General features: G+C 38.5%; 2 protein-coding genes across 2 annotated transcripts in view; one reads left to right on the top strand and one right to left on the bottom strand.

Moving 5' to 3' along the window:
• Positions 1-27846, bottom strand: part of gtf2h3 (general transcription factor IIH, polypeptide 3) — a 161960-nt gene that overhangs the window by 42352 nt on the left and 91762 nt on the right. The window lies entirely within an intron of this gene.
• LOC140541998 (leucine-rich repeat-containing protein 43-like) lies at positions 10541-27127 on the top strand. Its single transcript, XM_072664820.1, has 12 exons — positions 10541-10713; positions 10893-11129; positions 17642-17752; positions 18053-18192; positions 19388-19626; positions 19756-19895; positions 20029-20158; positions 22785-22939; positions 23470-23541; positions 24628-24849; positions 25882-25978; positions 26509-27127. Exons 1-12 carry the CDS (start codon positions 10603-10605, stop codon positions 26658-26660), a joined length of 1806 nt encoding a protein of 601 aa, XP_072520921.1. The 5' UTR covers positions 10541-10602; the 3' UTR covers positions 26661-27127.

Genomic DNA, 27846 nt, shown 5'->3' on the forward strand with positions numbered 1-27846 from the left:
CTCGAGCTCTTAAGTCCCTTCATCCTCTCTGCTCCCCGTGGCGCTGGGGATGGCTGCTCAACGCTAATAGGTGTATTTCTCCCATGTCTTAAAAAAGAAACTACCCCCCTGGAGCAGAGAAAAAAGAAGAAGAAGAAGCTGGAATGAGAGAGAAAACAGCAAGACAAAGGTAGGTTAGCATGTCTAATATTACAATATCATCATTAACCAAGCCTTCGGTTCAGTTCATGGTTAGCGGGCTAGCTAACAAAACGCGCCCAGTAGCTAGCTAACATTAGCTAGCTATCAAATACAATATAGCTAGCTAAATATAACCTGTTAAAATAGAGAATTAGGTGCATTAAAGATTTCAGGGCTGTTCAGTATTTATTCATGGACCTCCCCTATGTGCTAGACTAACTAGGCCGTCGTGGTAGCTAATAATGAGCGCTGTCAGCTAATTAAAGTTGGTGACAGAAAACATCTAGTGCTAGGCTAGGAGTCCACCATGGACCTGGCTATCATTCCTGAGTGAGAATAGGCCTCAGGTTACTGCTCAGTTAGTCACAGTTTTTTTCCGAGGTAAATTTATCTTGCTGCCACGTTCATAGGATAAGGGAGACAAAGAAAAACAGACAGAAGAAATATATAAAATAACTGTGTATGACAGTATATGGTCAATAATTAAATAATTCCATCACACCAATCTAGTCCTCTGACAGATGGGCCAGGTTTAGTCCTATTGTGCTTATAAACTTGACTTTTGGTCACCACAAATTTTTCAGGAGCGTTGTTGAAGTATTTGTATCGAACAGCTCCACCTGCCCAATCAAGTGCCGGTGCCTCCTCAGTTGATGATGGTATTAGTGAGTACTGAACAGAGGCTGCTCCCAGATCATGTTTTTTTTTTTTGTAGACTTTGGTGGTTGAAAGACTGTTACTTTTAGTTTAAATATGACATTTAACATGGTGAGCTTATTTTATTCGTTTTTATTACCACAGGTTCATCCTCTGTGGGGCTGCCAGCACCTGAGAGTGAGGAGCAGTCACCAGCTAAATGCATAAGAAATTGTTTTGTAAGTTTGCTACCGAATCTGTATCCCTTGTTTATTTTGCACTGTGCATGTACACACGCACACACACACACACACACACACACACACACTTCATCTGTTTCCCTCTTCTTCTTGTTCTTCCCACTGTCTGTGAGATCAGAAGATAATCACTGTCTGATTATCTTGTCCTGCGTTACAGTTTGACCCAGATCCACCTGATGTTTCAGTTTTGTTTTTGTCCGATAGCTGTATAACCTCCTCCGGTGTTTCCCTGCAGACACTAAGAATAGTGTTAGATGAAGCTGTTACAGAATCTGATCGTGCTGGCAGGTAATGGGTGGTTGTGTTCAGAGCTCTTGTTTTACAGCGAAGATCCACTATGAACTCCCAGTCAGAACCCAGGGATGTCATAAGTGACCTGTCCATGAACTGGACTGAACATGAATGAAAAACTACAGCCCTGTAGAGTTTCCCAAAATGTAGAGTTTCCCAAAAAAAATGGCGCCGCTGACGACGGCCGCCGTAACGACTGCTCTGACCACATCAAGCATTTTTTTAGTTAAATTTAGTGTTTTTAGCTATTTTATTCAAACTTTTTCATCATGGCTTGTATTGCATATGACAGAGAGACTCTTCTTTCTGTTAATTTACAATTCACTCACCTTAAACCGCTGTTAACTCCGGATCCAAGCTGGCCGAGAGAAATCCTGAAGGAGGACAAAGAATGGGACGACAAACTCCACAAGAAGCGACACAGAGGAAAGCGAACCGGCGCCAGAGACAGACTGAGAGCCAGGGCACACAGGGAACCTCTGCCTAGTATTCTCCTAGCCAACGTCCAGTCTCTAGACAACAAACTCGACGACCTCCGGGCCAGAATCAAGTTCCAGAGAGACATTCGGGACTGCAACCTTCTCTGTTTCACCGAGACATGGCTGAACCCAGCGATACCGGACCACGCCAGCCAGCCGGCCGAGTTCTTCTTTGTACGTCGCATGGACAGAACCGTGGAGTCGGGAAAGTCAAGAGGTGGTGGAGTATGTATCATGGTGAACAACAAGTGGTGCAACAGTGCTAATGTTGTGACCCTTGTACGCTCCTGCATACCAAACCTGGAGCTGCTCGCCCTAAAGTTTCGTCCCTTCTATCTTCCTCGGGAGTTCACCTCAGTCATCATCTGTACAGTGTACATTCCACCCGATGTACAGAAGGACACCGCGCTGTGTGAGCTTCATGACACACTCACACAGCTCCAAAGCCACCATAAGGACGCCACACTCGTTGTTGGGGATTTTAACAACGCCAACCTCAAAAGTGTGGCAGCGAACTTTCACCAACACATCACCTGCCCCACCCGGGGCCACCGGACTTTAGATCACTGCTATACCACACACAAAGACAGCTACAAAGCGCAGTCAGTACCACCGTTTGGAAAGTCAGACCACGCCGCCATCTTTCTCCAACCAAAATATAAACAAAGGCTGAAGCAAGAGCTTCTGGTGGTGAGAGAGGTCGCGCGCTGGACGGACCAATCAGTGGCCGCGCTACAGGGCGCTCTTGATGACGCGGATTGGGACATGTTCCGGCGCAGCTCCGATGACGTCGGGCTGTGTCCTTAGCCCTCTGCTGTACTCACTGTACACCTCAGTCTGCAAAGCCACTTCCAGCTCCACCAACATCATTAAGTTTGCTGACGACACAGTTGTGGGGGGCCTGATCTCAGGAAATAACGAGAAGGCCTACCTGGAAGAGATTAGAACCCTGGAGAACTGGTGCCAGGATAATAATCTCCAGCTAAATGCCAGCAAAACGAAGGAGCTGATTGTGGACTTTAGCAGGAAACAGCAGAGGAGCTATCAACCTGTCCACATCAGTGGAACGGCAGTGGAAAGGGTAAAAAAGCTTCAAATACCTTGGAGAGACCATCTCTCAGGACTTGTCATGGAGTTGCCACATCAACACCATAGCCTGAGACGACTGAGAGACTTCAGACTGCCCTCCAAGGTACTACGATCCTTCTACTCCTGCACCATCGAGAGCATCCTCACGGGGAACATCACAGTCTGGTTTGGGAACAGCACCAAGCAGGACAGGCAAGCGCTACAACGAGTGAGACGTTCAGCAGAGCGAATCACTAGGATGGAGTTTCCTGACCTGCAGTGCATCTATAAGAAGTGGTGTTGGACCAAGGCCAAGAAGATTGTGAAGGACCCCAGTCATCCCAACAATTGACTGTTTTCTCTGTTGCCCTCGGGGAAACGCTTAAGAACCCTGAAGGCTAACACAGAGAGAATGAGGAGGAGCTTTTTTCCACAAGCCATCCTAGGACACTAAATCCTAGGATCCCATCCTAGGGACTAGGACACTAAATTAAAATATCTACATACACAAACTGGACCCTCACTTACTACAATACACAACTAAGGCTCACGGACAACTCACTACGGACAATAATGCAAATATTTCTTTTTAACTCACACATACACTCACATACAGATAAATATGTACATATTTATATATATATACATATACAGACATGCACTATTCCATCTGTATTTTTTTTTTTGCTTCTTATATTTCTATATTTTCATATTTTATTTTTTAACTTAAATGTAACTTTTATTTTATTTATACAAATTTGTTTTTTTTTTGCACTTTTGCACTTTATTTCATTAAGTTAAGGTTTAGTTTAAATTTAGATCTTATTGAATAGCTCTGATGTGGGCAGACTGTCAAAAAAGCATTTCACTGCAAGTTATACTGTGTATTACTATGTATGTGACAAATAAAATTTGATTTGATTTGATTTGAGTTTACACATACTCGGTGGGTAATTTAATTGTATATATCATTATGCTCCGTGTATAGCAGTGTAGTGGTTAGAAATGCTAAATGTTGTGTCACTTTGGGTTTAAGATTAGGTATCTGACAGTAGCAGTAATCACTATTGTATCATTATAGTTATGAAAATGATGAGGATAATAATAATACATATATTAATTATATTATTAGTAGTAATGTATTATTAGTGTACATATAATAAAAATACATATATGAAAATAAGAAGAATATCTTATATATATATATATTGTAATGATAAAAGCCACATTTAAATACCATTAAGGCTAATTCAGTAGAAATGCTAAATAACTTCAGGGGATCTCACAAGGGCACCAAATAAATCAAATTCAAATCAAATTTGAACAATTTGAAGATTTTTTTTAAAGAATTGGTCGCTACAGTCTAAAGCAGTTAGTTTTCTCCAAGACGATCAACAACAAGTAACTTTGGATGTTCTTTTTTTATGCCTGTCTACCTTAAAGTCACTTTTTAAGACCATGCAAAGTTTCCAAAGAACACCCCCTAAAGATTTGCAGCAAGAAGTTTAAACACTCTTGTTTAGATTACATGTAAGTAAAAATAAATTTTGGATCCCAGATTCTATTTACTAAATTGAACACATTGAAAAATTAAAATAAAGGAATATAAAATGTGGTCATATTAACACATTTTAATTATTGTATTAATTGAGTATTTCATTATTGCCCAATGTGTTAAATTCTTAAGTAAATTAATGATAGTTGTATATTAAAATAAAGTGTGTTCTCTGTTGAGGATGTGCACTTATCCTTCCTTAGAAAACCAATTCAAAAATCGTTTTAACATGGGTGCCAAAACTTTTGCATATGGTTGTAGAGCAAAGTCTAATAATGAATTGTGATAAAAGTATGAAAATAATCACAAATAATGCATTACGATTGTGCAATACCATGAGATACTGAGACCGCTGTGCTGTAGTCTCAGTATAGCACTCCCTCTTGTCTGTTATTTTTATATATTGCTTTGACATTATGATTAATATGTTTCGATCTATTATTTTTGGCTGATTTTAGTGCAATTGTGCTAGCACATGTATATTAGTACATTGGAAATATTTTAAAATGCACTAACATACTTTTTTTTGTATGGTTTACTATGAGGAAGGCCTAAATGTTTCTAAATACAATTGTCTCTGTATAGCACAACCTTAGAGGTGGGTATAAGTATTTCATTACTGTACTTTTTGTTTCTATATTTTACTTAAGTATTACTGTCACTAAATACTTCTAACTCCCTACAATGATAGCACACGCTGCTTTTAGGTGAACATTATAAAAAATGTTCAGCAACGATTTTCAAATGTTAGTTTAGGTTTAGCACAAAGAATAATGTGATGGAAACATTTAAAAGATACATTCTCAAAATTAAAATTGTAAAACACAACTGATACATAATCACACTGACAAATAATATTAAAATATGATATAAAACATTTTTAGGGCATCAAAAAAGTGATTAAAAGAAAAGTTGTAGGAACATTTATAAAAACAATGTCAAAATGATAATCCCTGAAGATGTCAAAAAAAACTGACAGATTGCACATTCTAAGCACCAAACTCCCTCAGTCCCACTTTTACACAGCCCCAACTCTTACTTTATTACTTTAAATACATTTAGAAGTGTGTATTTTTACACTTTTTGTGAAGAATAAAATGAGTGAAAAATGAAAATCATACTTTTACTTTACTTAGTATTTTTTTATAAGGGACTTTTCGTCTACTACCTCTGATCCATTAGCTGAACCAGCTAATGATTATCAAACAGTTTAGTATCTTTTCTTCTGAATGTGAATTTAAAAAAGGAGTAAACTGAAGCCAAGTGCCAGGATTAAGGGCAGTAATTCAATATTAGGTTAGGTCTGCTTTTTTATGAACAATTTACCCTGTTTGTGATTGCAGTATACAGCCAAGAATATTGACAAACAACCCTAAAAAAAAAAACAAAAGCTAGGATTTTTTTTGTATTCAGTGCCACAGACACAAATGTTTCGGTTATGTTGTGATATGTACAGTCTGATTTGAGGCATGAGGCAGGCTTTGATGCTTGATTTATTTCTCTGTCACAGTCAAAAAGAGTATAATATAAATACAATAAAATTATAATGGTTAATAAGTTAGTGGTAATAAATAATTGCGCTTGTCTATAGAAGTCAGCAGGAATAGTCTTTGTAGTTAGGAATTATGTAGGGATAATCATGCTTGGCTTTTGTCAGTAACCATACATTTAAGTTTTGGAGAACATTTAAAGTCAGGCATTTCTGTTGAAATACAAAAGGACTTTTTACTCTTGCATCTAGATGTAGTGTCTCATTGCAGCTCCGTTCATGGAAATACATTTGAAGTATATTGGTCTTCTTCTTAAAGGCATCACCAAGCACCTTAAAATCTTCAACAGCACTGAGGTATTTTTTGAAAGCACAGGCAGACGTGTGAAAATTGTGTGAAATCCCACTGATGTTCTTTCTTGGACAGGCAGTGTTCTCGTGTGTCTGAAAAACACAGTCATAACAGTAAACTGATGTACATATGTGCATTTCTTACTGAGAATTCTCATGATACTTTCCAAATAAATCACTGCAACAGACATTATTAAGGTGAAACATCAGGGCTTTAAGAGAAGGTCTAATAATTTCTACTAATAAAATTACTAGTCTGTAATTATTTGTTCACTTGTATTCAATAAAATTATTTTACTTATTTAGAATATCATTTTCTTTAATGATTTAACTTTTTCATACTATATTATTATATATGATATATATCATATTTTATTTATATATTATTATTTACACTTTCTCTGAAAATGAGCCATAGCCCAACCAGGATTCAGTTAGTAGCAACAGCTTCTTACTGAGTCACTGTTAAACTGTTGCACGCAAGGTAAAATACATTTCTTCTGTAAGCTTCAACTGTCTGTCTTTAATCTAGCACTTTAATCTGCCTAAATATGTTTCAGTGCATTGTCATCAACTTAGTGGTAATATATTACTAGAATCCCTTTAGGGTCCCATACTAAGCACTAACTAAGCACTTTCTAGTGACTCTATTTTGTAATTACTAGTTTGAAATGTGTGAAAGTTGAACAGGAATAAAATATGAAATTATTTTCTACATTAGTCTGCAGCATTTTTTTTTTATATTGTTGAAAACATTGTTTCCAGGGTTTTGAACACTAGTCTATGTATAACTAAGCATTATCTAGTTTGTTTAATAGTTTTAACTATTTGTTATTGTTTAACTTAATAGTTTGAAATGTGGGGAAAAAAAGAAATTGTTTTCTACATTAGTCTGCAACATTTTTTTATATTGTTGAAAATAATATTGGCCCAGCACTTTTTCAAAAAATAAAAATATTATTTAAAAGTAAAATGTTTAATGTTATGTATAAACTTACGTAATTCACACACAGATCACACGTTACTTTCATAACGACATTAAGCATAACCAAACCAACTGGTGGAGTACCAGTTGTTGCGGCATGAATTTGCTTTAAACTGCAGCCCAGAAAGACAGTGATGATGATTGTCCTGGTAATAAAGCCTAGAAAAGATAATTTCATGTTATTAAATGTTTCCATTTAGATTTTTTTTATATTAGTATTTCAGTCTTTCCACATTCTTAGAACATTTATTTATGATGCATGAAAGCATGAAACGTCAGCCCAAAATTCCTAAGTCCACTTTTTACACAGGTAAAGTATTAATTGCTTAATACTGCATTGCACGGTGTACAATACAACATGTATTTGACATTTGTGTTAATTCAGTAGCTATTATATTGTTGCTGTTGTAGTAAAACATGTCTTTGAAATTATATCTATTTCAACATTTGAGTACAATCTCTGTCCCATTGACATTTTAATGAATAGCTGCACAGGTGATTTCTACATATTGCTCTACTTGTTTCTACTTTGTCAATTAAAACACTCAAAATTTTATGTTAAATTTGTGTTAAATATAAAAAAATATTTTAAAAGTTGCAAAAGCAGCACAAAGGCATGCTCTTGGACTTAATGAAAACATATCATAACATTTCACTCATTGAAGCTGCACTGTTAAAATGGGTTTATCTATTTAACCTAAAAATAATGACTTCATCTAAATAGTTAAAGGAACCACTATTTGATCTAATGTATTTATTTGAGTTGAACAAATCCTGTTTAATTGTTTTTTTACTACACAAAGTAATGTTTTAGGTTGAACAGACAAAGCACTTTTTACAGTGTATAATTTCAGAGATACATTTTGTTACAACAGCAATAGTGTAATGGTCACTGAATGCAAAGCACTTTCAATTGAATTATTTGCCAAGCAAGACAAAGAGCATCTATAATTTCTGCCTGCCTTTTTAATATCCTAATTACATTTTTAACATCTAAACATCACAGACTGAATGTTAACCTACCTGATGTGTAGTCCATGTTGCAGAGTGGTCTTTGGTGTGTCTCGGTTGTAGTTTGTGCATCTTCAGAAGTACATTTTAAGTCCAATCCTACACACGGTATTTTCCTATGTGACGGCAGTTTAAGATACTATCAGAGTATCCCATCCTGTCAGAGTTTACCCACTTAAAGCAGTATGACTCAACATTGATGTATGTAGATTTAGCAGTTTGAAAATTAGCTGATTATAAGGTAAGTTAAGATGAAAGGAATTAAAGCTTACTCATTTACTGCTCACCTCGTGCACTCACATAGACCGAAATCTACATTTACATTTACAAATGCTTGTGCTGCCTTTGATATGCCTTTGTTTGTTTGCTTGTTTAATATATAATTAGGTTGTAAATGTAATTGGTCAGCATTTGGATTCAGATTAATAACAGCACTGGCGAGTTCTGTTTCTATGTGCACTAAATTTGTCCTTACAAAGAATGTAATATACGGTAATCGTTAGTAGTTTGATTCCCGGGGCCACCCATGTCTGAGAGACCAAGACAGCATAACTGGCCTCACTGTCAGAGGGGATGGCCTTCCCTCTCTGCCCAATCACTCACATGATACTGGCCAATGCAGGTGTCTGTAAGCTGTCCAGTGATATTGCATTAGCGTCCATGAATGCTGTGGTCCTTCACAAGACTCAGAAGAAGAAGCAGATTACATGGAATTGAAAACCTGATGCTGAATTTGTGAAAGGTCAGCTAGAGACTTTGAATACCCACACATTTGAATACCCTCAACAGGAGCACATATGTATCAAATACATCAGAAATAAGTGTATGTTCAACACCTTAACACTCCAAGGCTTTTTGCACACTAAGGTGTATTACTCAGTAACTACTGGGAGAAGGACAAACTGGTGGGGCCTATTTCTTGGTAATGGAAGTTTGTAATAACACTTTTGGCCCGCCGGTGCATGGGCCATAGGCTTTTTAAGGGGTTACATTAGATCACTGGAAGTTTACCCTAACCCCACTAACCCAATGAAGAAGCAAACAGGTTTATACTATACAATGTAAATATTGTGCTGGTGAGAAAGCTGAAGGTCCAGCCCACAGTAGTCTGAACTAAGTATATTTAGCTTATTAGTTTTCTAAATATAGTAAATAGTTAATGGCTTTCCTCCGACATCTCTTGTTGTAGAGGTCCGGTATAAGTGGAAGGGGAAAGCTGCAGTGATGGACTGGGCAGTTTTGCAGCACCCTCTTTTACCCACAATGGACAAATGACCTCATTTGAATCTTGTAGTTAGTCTTTACATGAATGGTCCAATAGAAATGCTCCAGAATGACTTGGGATAAAATATGTTTGTATTAAAATGTTAATATTACAATTAATATACTAATTGACTTCCATTGTTAGTTTTTTTTCTTTGCATTTTTCTTGTGTAACAGCAACAATACATCACTGATGTTTGATGGTTTGTAGAGCTTGGAGACGGAGGCAGGATATTTATTAATACATGAAAATAAAACTAGGATTACTAGGATTACCAAATAAAACAATACAAAAATCACACACAAACGTCAACAATCCGCAAAACCGCCATGAACACACACTAACATGAACATGCATAGGGTACTTATAGGAAGACTAACAAGGGAGTCATGAGAAACACCTGGGACTAACAAAGGGATGTGGTTACAAAGGAGACACAGGTGGAAACACTATTGGACAGGCGGGTCTAGGACAGACAAGACACAAACAGAGCTATGCTTGGGAGCACTAGCAACACAAAACAGAGGCAGACATGACAGAACAGGGGCAGGCATGAATGCACAACTCCAGGGTGCATAAAACCAAACCACCCTGGAGCTGGCAAAAGGGGGGAGGCCAGAAAATCACAGGGGTTCAGACAGGAAAGGGGATTAAGACATGGGCAGGACATTGACCTGGGGGTCAGACAAGAAACAAAACAGGTGACTGGACAGGACAAGTTAGACGGGACATTTAAAATTACTTCAATTGGTAACAAGCAACTGAACTGGGTTTTTCAGTTCAAATAAATACTTTGAATCAAATAATAAAACTCAATGAACGAACTGCTTTTAGCAATCAGTAATTAAATATCATCATTAATTAGTATTATTAGGTGTAATAACACTAATGCTGCTCCACATTCCATCACAGAGCACCAGTGAGAGCTCTGTGTTGCCAGGCAACCATACTAAACACAACAGAGAGAGAGGAATGGTGGACAGGGAAGAACCTTTGATGGCTATTTGTCAGTAAGGAAAGCATTAATCCCTCGATGCCTTATGTGAAGTCAATGCTAATGGCCTGCCAAACGCTCACTTCAGCTATTGACAAGCTCATTCACAGCCTATGTTTGGAAAATTATCCGTGTGGCAGAGGCAGTTGGGTAAGTGTAACTTAATGAGCCCTACAATATGGCATGTAGGCCTGCTTCTGCACTTCTTTGTAACTAAGGAGTGAGTTAGTTACAAAGAACTAGTGAGAACAACAGAGTTGTTGTGAGACCCAAATGTTTTTTTTTTTCAATCAATACAACCAAGGCTTAGTGAACACTTATTTCAACAGCGCAAGCCAAGGTTGCTAGAATGTGAGGACCAGGATGATGAGAGTGGAGAAAGAGGTTTGGAGGAGGAAGATGCTCTGCTAGAGCTACTACGAAGCCCACCGTCACCATGGCAAGAGGAAGGGTCCTGGAGTCCTCAGGCCCTAGCCTTGAGAGAACTGGCTGTGAAGACACCAGAAGTTCTTAAAGGCAACTTCATATATTCATTCTTCACAACTCTGCGCATTGTAAACAAGGGGGTGAGTTTGTTTATTTATTTATTTGTTTATTTACTTAACTTTTCTCTCTTTTAGTTTCTACATCCTAAAAAATGACTTCAGCACATCAATAGAGTAATGAAGGTGCGGTTTCCTTATAGAGAAGATCAATCTAATAATTTTAAGTTTACATTTAGTCAGTGGAGTATTCAGAGAGAGCTCTAATAAGTATATTACAAATACAAGTCATCTCTTTTCAGTTCTAATTCTCTGATTCTTCGGTTTGACAGTGGCTGAATGAGCAGACAAAGACTGAGATTGCTGTCCTAAAATCTCCATGTTTGCAGTAGCTCTTGTATTGTAGTTCTGTTTACATTTAGTATCATTAGCAAAGCCACAGTTTCTCAGGTAACCAAGAGAAAGATGCTGGATTCTCTTTTAGAGGCTGTGCATGTGACATAAGTTTGCAATATTAATATATTTTAGCCTTAAATACACTTGTGTTAGCAAAGTTACAAAGGTAAATACATACACTGTCCCAAATGTAGGTAGTGGTTGCAGAGCAAATCACCAAACAGGGAAGGTCCAGAAGGAAAGAGAATGATATCATGGATTAAGGTAACAGCATATGATTTACATCATTTCCATACTCATCAAAGCGCTGTCATCAAAGCACCTGCTTGTGACAGAAGCTCCTGCCATTTGTGCCCCAGTAATGAACCCAGCCACCCTTGCCACCCACTTAGATCTTTTTTTTTCTTTTCACAATCTTGATTCAAAATCTAGGTCACCTGGACTGTTCAGCATTTTAGGTGTTCTGCTGAGCATGGCAGGATGGTGACTGTTTAACTGTAACTTGCAGTACAGTGATATCCATTCACAAATAAAGCCCATTTGCACTCCTTGTGTTTCTCCACTTATTCGGATATTTACTTTAAGTCACCCAGATGTACAGTCGGTACCAATAACATGTCTTAGCCCCTAAACATTTATTTATTTTGCAAACATGAGTGTAGTAAAAAAATATTTTAAAATAACAAGAACGTTCTACCACATTCAACACGTTCCAGTATAGGTTTCATAACCAATAAGTTTAATATCCTGCAATACATCCTGAAATACTAATGTAAACATTTCACAGATTACATGTTCTGTATATTTTGTAAATAGTTGTGTTTTTACTACTGTAAGGGACTATGCACTTATGTTTTTTTTTAAACAACAATGCAACGACACTAGATTCAGTTATTGCAGAAAGGCGTAACATGGTTGCATGTGTGGATAAGAATATTCCTTGTCTTTGCAAGGAACAGGAACAACACTTGATTTTGGCTTGACATGTGGTTGATTCAGCCATGGCTCAGGATTCAAACTCATGACCTCCTGGGCCATAGTGGCAGCACATTAGGCCACTGATACCCAACTGCATGGTCTACAGCTTTGTTCTATTTCACAATAAAAGCACTTGCAGTTGACTGGCGCAGATCACGCAAGGCAAAAATGTCACAAACCGACTTGTGGTAACTGACTGGGATAGTGCTCAACTCAAGGTTTGTCTATGGAGGTTGTATGACTGTGCATAATTTTACACCTGTTAGCAATGTGTGTGACTAAAATACTTGAACTAGTTAGTTAGGAGAGGTGTCCACATACTTTTGACTCTATAGTGTACACATAGGAAGCCTTGGTAGCTTTGCCTTCTGTTCAAATGAGTTATATCTGAATGCCAGGTCAGAGGTCAAGGCCAGAAGAAGAAGTTAGGCGGAAAGCTGTATGATAGCATCAGTATAGCAAACAGGATGTGGACCTGCTTCAAATTTGAATGTTTTTACTTTCAGATGATTTTGACAGAGCCTCGCCATCAATGTAATGCCATCATCTAATAAAATGAAGTTTGCATTGGTACACCTTCTTTTAGTGTGGGAGTTTTTATTAGTGCATCACTTCATGGTTTAAATTTCAGCACAAAAACCACTAGCAACAAAGGAATTTTACTTCGTAATGTCACATTAATAGGAAAACCCCCAACCCACATCTTTTGGATGCGCTAACATGGTGAAATCCATATTCTACTTGGTCATTAAAAAAAAGAAATAGTGGTAAAATATCTTTGGTGACATCTAAATGCCAAAGCCTGGTGGGATGGAGATAAGCTCTACAAAGCGATGCATCTTCTGGAATGGGGCCCCCATGCTTTCTGTTGAAGCTGATGCTATCATTGAAAGTCTATGAGCTGTCTGGCTTATGCCCAACTGCAAATACCATCATTTATATTGGTAGATGTCAGCTAGATTTTTCAGTTTAGTTTAAATCGTGTTTTAGTTGGGATGGAATAAGCAGTTGTATTATAGGACTGTATAAATGTGTAAACCTCAAAATATGTGGTATTATCAAAAGATTATAGCATTAACATAAGATCAATGGGTAACTGAAGACAAGCAATTTCCCCACATGCGGTATAGAGAAGAAATAGTTCTCTGTGATGGAAAACTGGATATGGATAATCCCTTTAAACAACCTTTTAAAATAGGAATAACAAAGCAAGTTTGTATGTAATCCATATTCATATAAATGTACAGTTATTTGTTTTTTTTTGAGTATGTACTCTTGTTCTGCTTCTATTTTTGCATACAGAAAAATATAGTTGGGTTGACTATGGGCCAGCTTGCAAACACCAACTGTACACAAACGCCAACGCTTCAGTTCTTTTAGCACAGCTTATTTAAGATCTATCCACAAATTATCTATTGAAGTCAGTGGACTGCCATTCCAAAAGCTTCAGTTTGTCTTCAGTTATCCTGTTGCTCGGCCTATATAAACAGATGGTTTGACATTTGCAGCCATGATTTGCTGGGATTTTGTGGAATCCTTTCTTCCCTCCACCTGTGCAGTATTGCCAGTCCCACCTGCCACAACACAACCCCAAAGCATGATGGATCCACCCATGCTTCACAGATGGCGAGGTGTTTTTTTTCCCCATGAACTGCAGTTACTTCTTTGTCTCTTGGTCTCAAACATACTTTTGCTGATTGTGACTTTATTGGTCCACAGCACTTGTTTCCCAAAACTAATCTGGCATCTTCAGATTCTTTAAGATATTTTTTGTGACAAGGTTGCAGGTAAAGCTTATGAATCTTCCATTAAGAATATATTTGTGCAAGCAAAGCTGCACAGTGGATCAGTGCACCATTCTCTTTACTTAGCTAAGTGTTCATGCAGGATCTTGGCAGTCATACGGTCGTTTTGATTTGTAAAGGTAAAAAGGTAAAGGTGCACGTATTTGTCACTGTACAGTGTACACTGTACAGCGAAATGTGTCCTCCGCATTTAACCCATCTGTGGTAGTGAACACACACTCACACACACTAGTGAACTAGAGGCAGTGAGTACACACACACCCAGAGCGGTGGGCAGCCAACTCCAGCGCCCGGGGAGCAGAGAGGGTAAAGGGCCTTGCTCAAGGGCTCAACAGTGGCAGCTTGCCTTTGCCTTTGCCTTTCTTACCAGCACATAAGCAGTTCTCTTCTTGGCCTTCCAGATCTCATCTTTACCTACGCAGTTCTACTGAACTATAATTTCTTAATGTGTAATGTGTTTCCACACTGTAGACACCACAACTATAAATTAGCTAACTTCTTATAGCCTCACACTGGCTTGTCGGCATTGTTTAATTTCCCTTTCCGATCTTTAGACAGTTGCTTGGAATGCTAACACAAGAATTTCTGAAGCTCCACAGCCCAGTCACTGTGAATGTGCATTGAAGATTTGCTAAAAATATTTAGATGAAAAAAAATATAAGATGTCTAAATAACTACAGAGGCTGTGTTTAGAGGCACTGTAAAAAGTGATTGTGGCAAAGGGTGCCCAAACCTTTTCATACAACCGTAAAAGAGGTTTTCAGAAATGTTCAAAAACAGCCCTGTGTGGTTGTTCCGTTGATGGCCCATGCTCTGTTTGAGTCTACTAAATGAATGAATTTTACTTCTAATGTTGTCTGCATGTTAAGTTAGCCCGCTGAGGAGGGTGTGTATGGAGAACAGGGTCTCTGTGGAAAAGGAAGATCAGAGGGGGAACTCCAAAGCTTGCCCACAGTACTTGAATGATCCAGAATGAACTGCTTTTATGTGTAAGAATAAAGATTTCCTTTATTACAGCTTTCTCACCCCAATTGCGTATTCGCTCCCAGGAACACTGATGTTTTTACTGATCTTATTGATCTTATCTCATACACACACACAAACACATGAGTAATTCTCTGTGTGTGTGTGAGAGGATGCACGTTGCTGGTGGTTGGGTTAATTGGAACTTAGTGTTCATCATTTACATTTCCACTTTTTGATACTTCAGTGACTGCCGAAAATGTGTGTTCAAATGGATCTTTTTTTTTTGTTCGTTTTTAATTGGGCTAAGAATTTTGGCCAAAAAAAAAAGCTCAACTATTCAACTGTTCAACTCAATTCAATAAATAAATACTGCTTGTGCTAATTTAACCCCTTAAACAGCCTATGAACCGCCAGTCGGCCAAAGGTGTTATTACAAACTTTACCTAAGAATAGCCCCACTGGTTTGTACAGAAGTCCTTGTAGTTACTGCATAATATGCCTCAGTTTGTAATAAGCCTTGCTGCACTAAATTTTTATTTGTTAAATACTTTTTTAAATATTTGAATTAAATTGACTAAACATAACTAAAACACAAGCAGCCCTAACCACTAACTGTTTATATACAGTTCAGTTGAAAGTGAAAACATCAAAACTTAACATCCTCTATGTCCAAATAATACATTTTATATATATATATTTAGTTACTTTTGTTTTTCTTTCATCACGGAACAGAAATCTGTTAATGTGTTAATATGTAGAGCATTATTCAAATTTGGCATGACGTTGTGCTTTTTTTTTTTTACTCACTGTTTAGCATATTAAACACTGTAGTTGAAGGAGTATGAACTTCTTGTTAAGGGAGCACAGATGGATTTATTAAAAGTGCACAGGAGTTAAAAATGAGTGTCCAACATACATCTTTAAAGGTGCTATATTCAATATTAATTCAATACACTTTTTTGTCAAATTCAGCAAATGTTTCCACATGGTTTGCTAGCTGTTTGCGTGGTGGACAATAAAGATAAGATAAGATAATCCTTAAAGTGCTTCTACTCAGCATGGCTTTGTAAATGGAAAAAACGAACACAATGGCTCGGCTCGAGTTCATGCTCGTGCACATTACTTGGGACCTTCCATAGGTTGGGAACATTGACTGACTTTTTTTTGCTGTTTCAGAAATAGCTCAGTATCGTTTTGTCCAGTTTGTGACTGTTTGTGATGGATAATCACAACTGCTTTGCTAAGCAGCAGCAACTGCAGTTTGCTAGCACTATCCTAGCTAAAGCTAATTCTTAGTAGTGCCAGTGCTTTCTCAAGCATTAGATATATTTTGGCGTTTGATCATAATGTACATTTGGTAAGGGTTTTATGGCTACAAAGACCTAAAAAATATGTTTAATAGCACCGTGGGATTATGTAGATTCATACATAATTCGAAATGCTATGCGAAGTAACATTAGCAAGCTAACATTAGCTAGATGGCATGCTAATGGCGTGGTAGCGATGTTGTACGAGGCTGGAGACCCACATGCGAACGCCGCTGGTAACAATGTTGGACCAGGCAGGCAGGCATGATCGTTGGGTGAGGCTGGTAACAGGCATGCTGACTCCTACTAGATTTTACTTTGCTGTGTTTGAGTTACTGTCTTTGGGTCTCAAACCTAGTGTCCTTGCGCAATGCGCGAATGTTGCTGTTGAATTCAGTCAACCATTGCTCTCTAGAAAAGTGTACACTTCCTTTAATAGAAAAAAAGGTTTTGACTGTGATAGGTCTTCAATCAACACGAGGTCAAAATTATACATACACTAATTCTGATTTTTTTTTAGATTACTTCAGTGGGGCTGAAAGTTGCAAAATGTCTTTTAACTTGCCAAGACCTCTTAACTGTTAGTGAGCATGATTGGCTACAGCTGGTAGCTTCTCTGTGCCCACATAAAAATAGTTTGTTGGACTGACCAAAACACAATACAGTGGGAAAGTCCAAGGAGCCCAGTGCAGATCTGAGAGGGACGATTGTAGATTTACACAAGGGAAGGTTTTACGGAGCCATTGCTAAGCAACTGCAGATTCTAAGATCACCAGTTCAAACAAGGTCTTTTAGAAGACCCAAAAGGCCCTCTGAGCAGAAATTGGTTCAGATGGTCAGGAACAATCCAAAAACCACAGAGGAATTGGTGTCAACAAGAGGAGAATGGGTTCCCTCAATGTTTTTTTCTGTTATAAATTGTAAAATTCGGTGTGCTGGCATCAGGAAAAATGGAAAGCCATAAGGATCTGAGTGATTTGGCAAAGGCTAAATGGTGATGCCTAGACGACTAGGTCAGAGCTTATCCATCAGGCAGGTCTTGTGGAGAGTTCCCAATATGCAGCTGTTTGTATCTACCAAAAGTGCTCCAAGGGAGGACAACCATTGAACTGGTGACATGTTCTGAATCCCTCATATGTGCTAGGTCTCCATCATTGATGAGGGATTGCTGATATTTAGCTGTTTGGAAGAGCTGGTGCTAAGTGCTAACAACATCACTGAGCTTCCTTCAGAGAACCTGCCGAAGACACTGCGGGTAAGGAACCAGGGTTGGTGCTTAATTATATATATAACTTATAAATTTTATGTATTTATAACTATAACAATACTGTCATAAGAACATTATATTTATCTGTATATTTATAAATTGTAGAGCACTTTCCATACATAGCAGTTCAAATGTCTCCCATTGAAATAGCATGTTTAAATTAATAAATAAATACAAATACAAGCAAAAATCCACATAAGTACGCATGGTCTAGAACAGCTCTGTTAATGTGCTGAATATAAGTACACTGCATAATAATGTCATCTTTTCAATGTCATACATTTAAAGGTCCTGGAACTTTATGCCAATCGTATTTCGAGCCTCAAGAGCCTCAGTGCCCACCCTCCTCCCCATCTCCAGCACCTAGGCCTTGGGAACAACTGCCTCGGTTGTCTGGAGGACATCCAGTACTTCACCGCAGACTTTTGGTAAAGGTTCCAACATCATGTTTGTTATGGAACATTATGAAACACTTTACAGGCCTATTACACAATTATTAGAAGTTAGAAGGATGAGATTTAGAAGAATTGAAGTGTGAATGCACATACATCGATCAGCAATAACATTAGCATCACCTGCTAGTTTAGAAGACATGTTGTTTCTATCTAATATATCTAAGCCCTTGACAGATGCCACTGATGGTAATGTTTTTCATTTTATCTGTCAGTGGTACTAATGTTATTGCTGATTGGTGTTCAAAGACACAACAATTGTGTGTAAATGTAATTGTTGAACAATTACATTTATAGTGGGATATAATGTTGGGAAGGAAACAAGTGCTGTGGACTGGTAAAGATGAAATAATGAATCAGCAAAGCCACATTTGGAGAAAAAAAGGAACTGCGTTCATGAAAAGAACACCTTGCCAACTGTGAAGTACTGGGCTGTTTTGCTCCCAGTGGCATTTGCAATTTGCATGGTTTGAGGGAAGAAAGGATTTCACAAATACCAGCAACGGCTAAAGCTGAAAAGCGAATGGCTTCTACAACAGGAGAATGATCCAAAATATACCACAAAGTCTACCATGAGCTACCTGAAAAAACACACACTGAAGCTCTTACAATGGTCCACACAGTTTCCTTGTCCAGTCTTGCTATCCCTTTCTGCTGTGACACTGAGAATTTCCCCACTGTGGGACTAAAAAAGGATTATCTTATCTTATCTTATCTTATCTTACCTAAATGTCATAGTGGACATTTGTGGATAGACCTTAAACAAGCTGTGGTTCAAGATGAACCAAGAATATCTCATAACTAGAGACCTTCTGTTAAGAAGGATTGAAAGACTACAAGGTTGAAAGACTTTTAACCACAAAGTGTTGGCCAGGTATGATTTCTGCCAAAAATGACGTTGCTTAATCCTGACTTTGAATCATTTTTTTTAATATCAGTGTTTAAATATAGAGCATTTTCATGCATGCCATTCATCACTGACTTACAACATACAGTACATGTAACTAACAGAACATAGCATTTTAGTGGTGGTAGATGTTTATTTCTCTTATTTTGAAATTTGCTTGGATATTGTATTATGATCAAATGTCTCACGCTGATCTAACCTAATGAACTTATACAAAACCCAGTTTAGCTTTTAAGTGAGTTTATGGTCTTTTGCCCCCTGTAGGCCCCAGCTGATGTCTCTAGATCTAAGCTGGTCTGGATTTACAGAGCAACATGTTCTAGTGGGGGCTCTCTCTAGCTTGCCCCATCTACAAAGTTTAGTTCTAGAGGGCAACCCTCTGACCCTAACGCCCTCCTACCCAGGCTTTGTGCTGGACAGCCTGTTGCAACTGCTTTACCTAGATGGAACTCGAGTAGTGCCAGACGACCGTCATCGCTTCAGGGGCCTTGCTCAACTTAAAGGTATAAAAGCTGAGTACTGTGAAAGTACAATTTATAATCATTAATTTACATGAAGTTAATAGTTTAAAGAACATTCTGTTCCTCTGTAAGTCAAAGAGAGTTAACATCATCTTTGCCTGTTAAGCACAGTTTGCGAGGAAGCCAAGGTCATGGTGTGTGTTCTGAAGATGAGGGGTGTTCCTAGTCCCGTTTTGCCTTTGGATGAGTTTCCCGTGATCAGCCACAGCTATTCTGTCTCCTATGAATTTCTTGATCAACCTCATGAAAATGTGTGTTATTTTTTGGCTCTTTTTTGCTCTCATTTGCGTAGAAAACTACTTCTGTAAACAGATTTGGCAATTAATTTACATGTAAAATATGTACGCAGACTAATATTATGTATGCATTAAAATTGTGTCACAGAATAATGTGGAGATCGGCCATACCCTGGTAGATATCCGTCAAAATCCACAGGAACAACATGGGGAAGCAGCATCAATCTCATGTCCACCAGCAGATCGCCTGAAAACAAGCACAGAAACACAGAACCAAGGTAAGTCTATTGGCCTTACCATTACTTCACACTTTGTTTATGTGGAAAATAAGGGGTAGATTTACTATCATGTTACATAGTCACAAATTCCAGTTTGCTGTACAAAAGGTAACTGTCACGGTTTGCCACATGGGCGCAATGGCCCATTAGCCCATTTTGGCTAACTGCATGTGTATTTATATGAGTGTTCCTCTTAAAGCACAACATTCTGGGTGGAGATTGTTTTAATGAAGCACTTTGAAGACTACTGGGAAGTACTGTGTGCTGTTTGAACGCCTCATAAAAAGGTTGTTGTTTTGCTCAAACATGGCCACTATTGTTCAGAGAATGGTTGTCCAAACATGGTTTGTCCTATGTTTGACCACTGAATGTTAAACAGTTGTACTGTCCATGCCTTTAGATGTGAACATTGTGTAAACAGTGCAGGCTAGAAAAAGTAAGTAACCATTTGAATTTAATAACCTGCATATCCCCCTTTAGCAACAATCACCTCCATCTAACATTTTCTATATAAACACTACTGTGCACAATTTGCACAGTATTAAGGACACATTTCCAGCCATTCCTCCCTGCAAATGTTCATCAGTATTTCTGCACAGCAGTCTTCATGTCAAGCCACAGTATCGTAATTGGTCGGGATTCTGACTTTGCCATTACAAAACACAAATCTTTTTATGTTTAAACCATATTGTTTGTAGAGTCTTCTGTAGGTATTTTGCTGTTTTGAGTTCTTTCTCACATTTTCCAACATTGTTGTGTCCCTACACATGGGAGCCAGATGACCTGGATGGTTGTGATGAAAGTTTAAATTACGCAAAGAGCACATGTTCCATCCAGCCATTGCAGGCTTGTGCAGTCTCTTAAGTGGTGGGTAGTTTTTCTGTGGCAACAATCAACAATAACCAGAATAGCTGTAAAACCCCTAGAGGGAGGCAGATCAGTGATAAAGTCAATATTCAAAAGGCCATGGGCGTTTGGGGATCTCCAGGGGTACTAGCAAACCAGCCGATGGAGAGTGTGTGGTTTTACACTGGGCACACTTCACAGTGCGTTGGATGCCTGGATGGCCTGAGCTGGGGCAGGTTTAAGTAGGCAGTTTCATAGGGTGGCAAGGAGATAAGACTTATTGTTATGAACATTTGGAACAGTCTGGAATGGGTCATTGGCTTGCTCTAAATGGATTTCACTGTCCATATCCCATCTGAGAGGGGCTAAAATGCAATAGTGGGGAAGAATGGTCTCCAGACGATTAGAACTAGAGTCATTAGCATTAGGAGATATTCGAGAGAGAGCATCAGCCTTGCCATTTTGCATCCTGTGCGATAAGTTACAGTAACGTTGAACCGATCGAAGAATAACAACCAACAGGCCTTTTAGCTATCCTTAAGTATTCCTAATTGCGGTGGTCTGTGAACACCATAAAGGGTTTCTCCAACCAGTGCCTCCATTTTTCAAGGCATCCTTCACTGCACTGCATTATAGGCTCTCTATTAGCACTGTTAAGTTTACAGGAGAAATTAGCACAATAATTTAAATTGTGGTGTGCCAGAGGGATGGGGAAAAAACTGCATCTACCTCCTCTGTCTGAAGCAACTACCTCCATTACAGAAAGTGGCTCAGGGTTAGGGTGTTTGAAAATGGGGGCAGTGGTAAACAGTGGTAAACAGGATGTAAGGAGAGCTGTGCTAAATCCTCAAATTAGATGGCAGTAAAATGTTGGAGAAGCCTAAAAAGAACTGCAAATCCTGAACCGAACTAGGTTGAGGCCCAATCAACTACCCTGCTGATTTTGTTGGAGTTCCTCTCCTTACATCTACCTCACATTAAAATTTGCATTTTCCCACTTTGACAAAAAACGTGGTTACGGTTCAGAGATGGAATATACTCTACAGCATTGTGGAACAGTATTGGGGAGTAAATATATAGCACAATCCCAAGGCTGATGTGGGGGTAACTGTGTGGCTCGTTCTTTTCTAAAGACGTCTATTAGTTCATTGTAACATCTGGGGACAGACTTTCTGTGGTGGTGGCAAAACCAAAAAATGGAGTGGATATACAGTGATCTCTCCATGTTTTTCATAGAATTTCCAGCTGCTCCGGAATCTAATAAGCACTAAAACAAATTCCTTGTCAAACCCAAAGTCAACTAAACAGGAACTATCATGTGATTAATTGTCGAGGAGAAGAGTGATAAACTTAGCTTTGAACATGAAGTGCTGATATGGCCTGTTTGCCACTGCACAAACAGAGCCTCTCAGTGAACTGTCTCCTCTTGAGTTAAGTGGGTTCTACCAAATAAATAACAAGATACTGCACCTCAGTCTAGGTGCAGCGTCCTTGAAAACAGTGAAAAGGTGTGGAACACCAGGGCCATTCGTGTGTCTTCATAATGGCCAATGCACCTGTAAAACCCACACTTCTAATCTTATCTCTTTATTAAAAAATTAGAATCATTAACACAGTTTTCTAGTCTGCACTGTGGATGTTTTAGATGGTAATTCCAAAGCCTTCACTTAATTTTTCGTTTTAATGTTGGGAGCTGTAATCAACATGATTATGTGACTCTTCTAGGACTGCACACAAATAAAGGCTAAGCTGAATTTCCCATCCTGCCTCTCTCCCTAAGACCCCAGTATTCCTGTAGTGATGAACAGCACATCAAAGCAAGAATGGGCTGAAATGGTGGAGTTTAATTATACAAGAACACATCATATTTGTGACCTGAAAGCCCTGAAGAACTTCTTTCTTAGAGGCCTTTGGCTCAGCGTGGAAGAAGAGAAGGTATGATGCCTCCCTAAAATGTTTGCTTCTAAGTGTGTGTTCTATGTACGCTAGGTATGTGTGCAAGGGGAATTGGGAGGACCAGCCTACTTACCCAGAGAAAGCAAGGCCAGTTGTATTGTTTGGGATTTCCAGTTACAGACGGCTGTGTGATTAGCAAGGATTGAACCTGCAATCTCCTTGATAATAGGGTCAAAGCTTAGACGGCTGCACCACTCAGGAACTCTGCTCAACCAATTTCAGTGAACCAAAATGCTTGAAAAAATAGCATTTGTATGTAGAATACGTTAGTTATTTGTAGCATAGCCCAGGCATATACAAATAAATATATTTTCTCTGGTGATGTTCTGCCAGGCTTGTACTGCATCCATCTACAACTACTGCTTGTTAGGGTTTTTCCTTAGCATATGAAAGGCAAGGGATAAAAACTCCTTAGTTCTTTTGAATAATGATTGACTATATTATTAATGTATATATTATAATATATTCTATATTAAATTCTCATTTTGTTAAAAACTTGATTTCTGCAGGTCCTGTCATGGCCAGCACCTCCTGTAGAAAGCACAGGAACCAAAGCAACAGCTGACAAGAAAGGAAAAGAGGTACAGTCTTCTACATTGGACTTCAAAGTAGTAGATTGTCACTACCCCTTCTGGACATACTGGGTGCTTAGGCTCTGGTTGTTATGGCAAGGCTTCTCTCAGGCTTCACACCCTTACAGCTCTCTACACCGAACAATTACTGTCACATCCAAAACAAACTCTGACCTGCAACTGATGCTGATGCAAAAAGCAGCCTGGCCAGCTCAAGCAAGTTGACCAGCATATGATGTGTTTTTGAGTTTGATGGTCTTGCTGATTTACAAGCATCCTGACCAAACAAAACAGCTGGTATGACCAAGCTTGACAATGCCTTTTCTCCATCAGCACAAGAATAGTGTATCAAGAACTAGATTTAAATGGCAGAGCACCTGATAAAAATAAATAATCCTACAATCACTGCTTGAAATCAGTATAACTTATAATGGCCTATAAGGCCTTTTAACACACTGCCAGAAGAACACTGGGATTAGTTCCAGTGCTGACCCCCTCTAGAACTAGACTGCTCGTCCTTGTTCAACATAGTGGTCCAGAGGTTTATGTGAATGCTCAGCTAATTGTGACTGGTCACTGGTAAACGTTGTCAGCGTTTTTACGTGAATATGGAAATGCAGCTTTTTGAAAACAGTGGCATCATAATGTTGGGCACAGTTTTAGACACAGCTTTTGAGGTACTCTACATGGTGGCATAGCAATGTTTCATCATTGACTGTTAACCTGACAAACCTACACTATTAAGATAAGTATATAGTATATATATACACTATAGGGTATATATATAGTATATAGTATAGTCTATACCTTATAGTATTAGTGTCTAGTACGCAATTGGGACACACCCGCAGCTTTCCACAGTTTTTAGGCCTGTGTTGGCTGTTAGACTGCTAGTTTAGGAATTTGACATCAGAATTTTTGAGGTCTTAGCGCCTTCTGCTGGGCTGGCTGGATCACATGAGAATCACATTAGAGTCGTTTTTGTGCTCCTGTGTAGCCTGCAGTCTTTAGATTATTATGCAATATAATGCACTTTAATAAAAGTGTTGTCATTTTTAAGTAAATGTTTTTACCACCCTGAACTTTTACTTGTAGAGTGCTGATATGGGCCAAAAATTAAAAGACAAGAAGAAGAAAAAGGAATCTGTGCTCAACCTAATACAGGAACCTCCTGTCAAACATACCCTCGCCTCGGTTCACATTGAACTCAAAGAGCTGTTGGAAGGAAAGGATCAGATTCAAGTGCAGTGTGACTTAGGGGTGCTGTTCTCAGATAAGGACCAGGATAAGGCCAGGACCACGACGCCCCGTGACAAGGTACGATGTGAAAGGTGTTCAGAATGCCATTAAAAAATCATCAGTCTGGGGAATTACAAGGTTACATTTGAAAGCCCAGTGTTTGTCTGTTTTGAGAAAATGTAGCAACAAATCATGCAGAGAGGTTTTTTTTTTTTAACATGGTATAACAAAAAAGTAAAGGGCCCAAATCAAAAGTCGAGACATTCTGCATAGTCAGTACTTAGTAAAATCCCTGCTTTCTTGTAGAAGTCTTTGTTCTTGTTTGTGGGGTTTCTTCCAAAAGGGCTTCTAGGGTAACACATTAAATAGATTTACTGTTAATCTGATACATCAAGTGTACTTAATATATTATTTCTTCTTCTTCAAAACCTACCCGAGCATTACCCCAACACCTGACCCTGACCCTGACCCTATCCCTAACCTCAACCTCAATCCAAAATCTAATCCTAACCCTAACCCTGACTCTGGCCTTGTGGTATCATCGTTAAAATTGCTGAAATTGGTGTTGAACATATGTCAAAAACTATGAAAGCTTTGTGATCCTACACAATTACATCAGCAGTGATCATCAGGGTCTAAGCACAGGGTGGCGTTTTGAAGGCGGTTAAACCCCTAAAATCATGTTAATCTAATTCAATATTAATGTATTAAATTCAATATTATAACTAATTCAGGGGCTGCATCCTTCAGAGGCTGTATTAAAAGGCTGATTGTGTCACATTAGCGTGACTAGGTTGTTCCATTTCAAATTCCATTAATACATGGTCTCGTATGACGATAACTGCCCAGTGGTGCTGCAAAGATGGCTGCCGAGTGAACTTGCCTATAAAGAATTTGGTTATACTCAAGAAACTTCAGTTCAGCCAGTGTGTCTGTACACTTTTTATATTTAAGTGTTTTAAATAACAAACTGGTGGCACTAGTTTGATATATTACATTAGTAAAACATGAAGTATTTACATTTACTAGAACATTTTTGTCCAAATAGTTAGTGATGAATAATCTTTAAACTGTGTTTTGTTACTAATCTTATAATACAAACACCTGCAGGAACAAAGTAAGAAGCCTAAAGAAGTTAAGAAAGAGGAGAGGAAACCAAACCGAAGTGGAGATATGAATGCTCGGAGAAATGGAACATCTTCAAAAGGTGATTTATTGGATTACAAGTTGCATAGGATCTTTTGTTTTTAAAATTAACTAAAATGATGAAAATTTTACATTTTATGATTAATAAATAGATTATAATGGCCTTAAAAACCTTTAAATGACTTTAAAATTGGTGGTGTACCCCAAAATCTGCTATGTCTTTTAATATTACTGTTTTTTTGTGGAATGAAAATTCTCACCAGTTGATGGATACAAATGAAATGAAATTTAGTTCATGTAGGCAAAAGCCACATCAGTTAGAGATCTGTGGTTGGGGTAAATTGGGTTTTTGTTAGTCAAATTGGACAAGGTTACTATTCTTCACCACCTGTAATGGTATGTGTGTTTGTCCTAAACCATCACAGTATGACATTAAAGTTTGGTGCATGTAGTTTTGACTGAGGATATGCAGTAAAAACCTTAAGCTGTAAGCCATTAGCAGGTTAGCTACATGACATGCCAAGCTTAACCCAAGCTGATTGGCACCTAACTGTGGCAAAATATTAATTCATTCCGTGTGTCCTTGGACAGGTAAAGGTAAAGGACGGATGGAGAGTGAAAGTGATGCTCCAGCTGATGACCACTTCCCTTCCAGCATGGAGGTGCTAACTGTGGAGTTCAGCGTGCAGCTTGTCAAAGTGACATCTGCTTCACAACTCACAATCCCAGAGGCAGTGAAATAAACTCTATTTCCCACACTCTGCTACAACAAGACTTTCTGATCTTCAGAGTGACCAGATGATTCACTGTGGAGCAGCTCATGGAACTGCTAATCCACCATTTTTCTTGAAATCAAGGGTATTAAATACACAGTTTGTTCCTACTTTGCTGTAGTAACAGTCACTACTCTTCTGGGAAGACTTTAACCCCTTAACACAGAAAGACTAATCACACACTAAGGTGTATTATTCAGTAACTACAGTGATTTGATTACATTCAGTCACGACAGCATTAGTGAGTTACAGATAGTGGATGGAAAGTTTTGTATCACAAAAGCCACTGCAACTCATACAAGAGTTATTGGATGAAGCTCTATCCTTCCAGAGAAGGCAGTATCACTACGCCACAGTCCAGTGCTGGTGGTCTTTATGCCTCTGACATATGCTTGCCATTAGGCGTTGTGAACTTGGGCTCCGTAGCGTCACACCGTAGCATTCTATTGGTAATATTTTCAATGGAGATACATACAAGTGTGTGCACAACTGAACATCTGTCTCAGCAATGGTTGCATCTTTGGTAGCCATATTGATTAGTCAATACCATTGGACATACGCTATACTATAATATATATTTATTAGACAATACATTTTTGTGACACATTGTAAACACATCATTGTCACTGATAAGCCTAGAATAGGCCACCAAACTCAAACTACCTATTCAACTACCATTTATCCGGTGGGAAGAAACTGACCAGTGATTAAGTTCTAGATATTGAGTAACATGACATGTGCTGCAGCAGATTAGCTGTCGTCTCTAACATCTAGCAAGGTGGACCAAAAAAGGAACTTCCAAGGTTCCTTTAACCTTTTAATAGTGTGGTTGACCACCCATACATTACCTGCTCAGTGGGGGCCCTGTGAGGATCCTGGCACGTCTAAACATAACATATCCAACTGAACCTAAGAGCATTATTCCCATTACTGAACCAGACTTGACTGTGTACCTGTAGCATGAAGTTCTCTCCAGGTTTTAGGTTCTAAAGTCTCATCTGCTGTTACCGTTACCTATTTAGAATCAGTGGGAGGAATAAAAACAAATACCAAATACCCAAATACAGCTAATTTCACTTCATTTAAAGTCTTATATTGGAGTAACAGGGTGAATGTGTTCAGGGAACAGGGATGCATCAATGTAAACAAGTTTACA

The sequence above is a fragment of the Salminus brasiliensis genome, chromosome 20 (genome assembly GCF_030463535.1).
Source record: "Salminus brasiliensis chromosome 20, fSalBra1.hap2, whole genome shotgun sequence".
Lineage (NCBI taxonomy): Eukaryota > Metazoa > Chordata > Actinopteri > Characiformes > Bryconidae > Salminus > Salminus brasiliensis.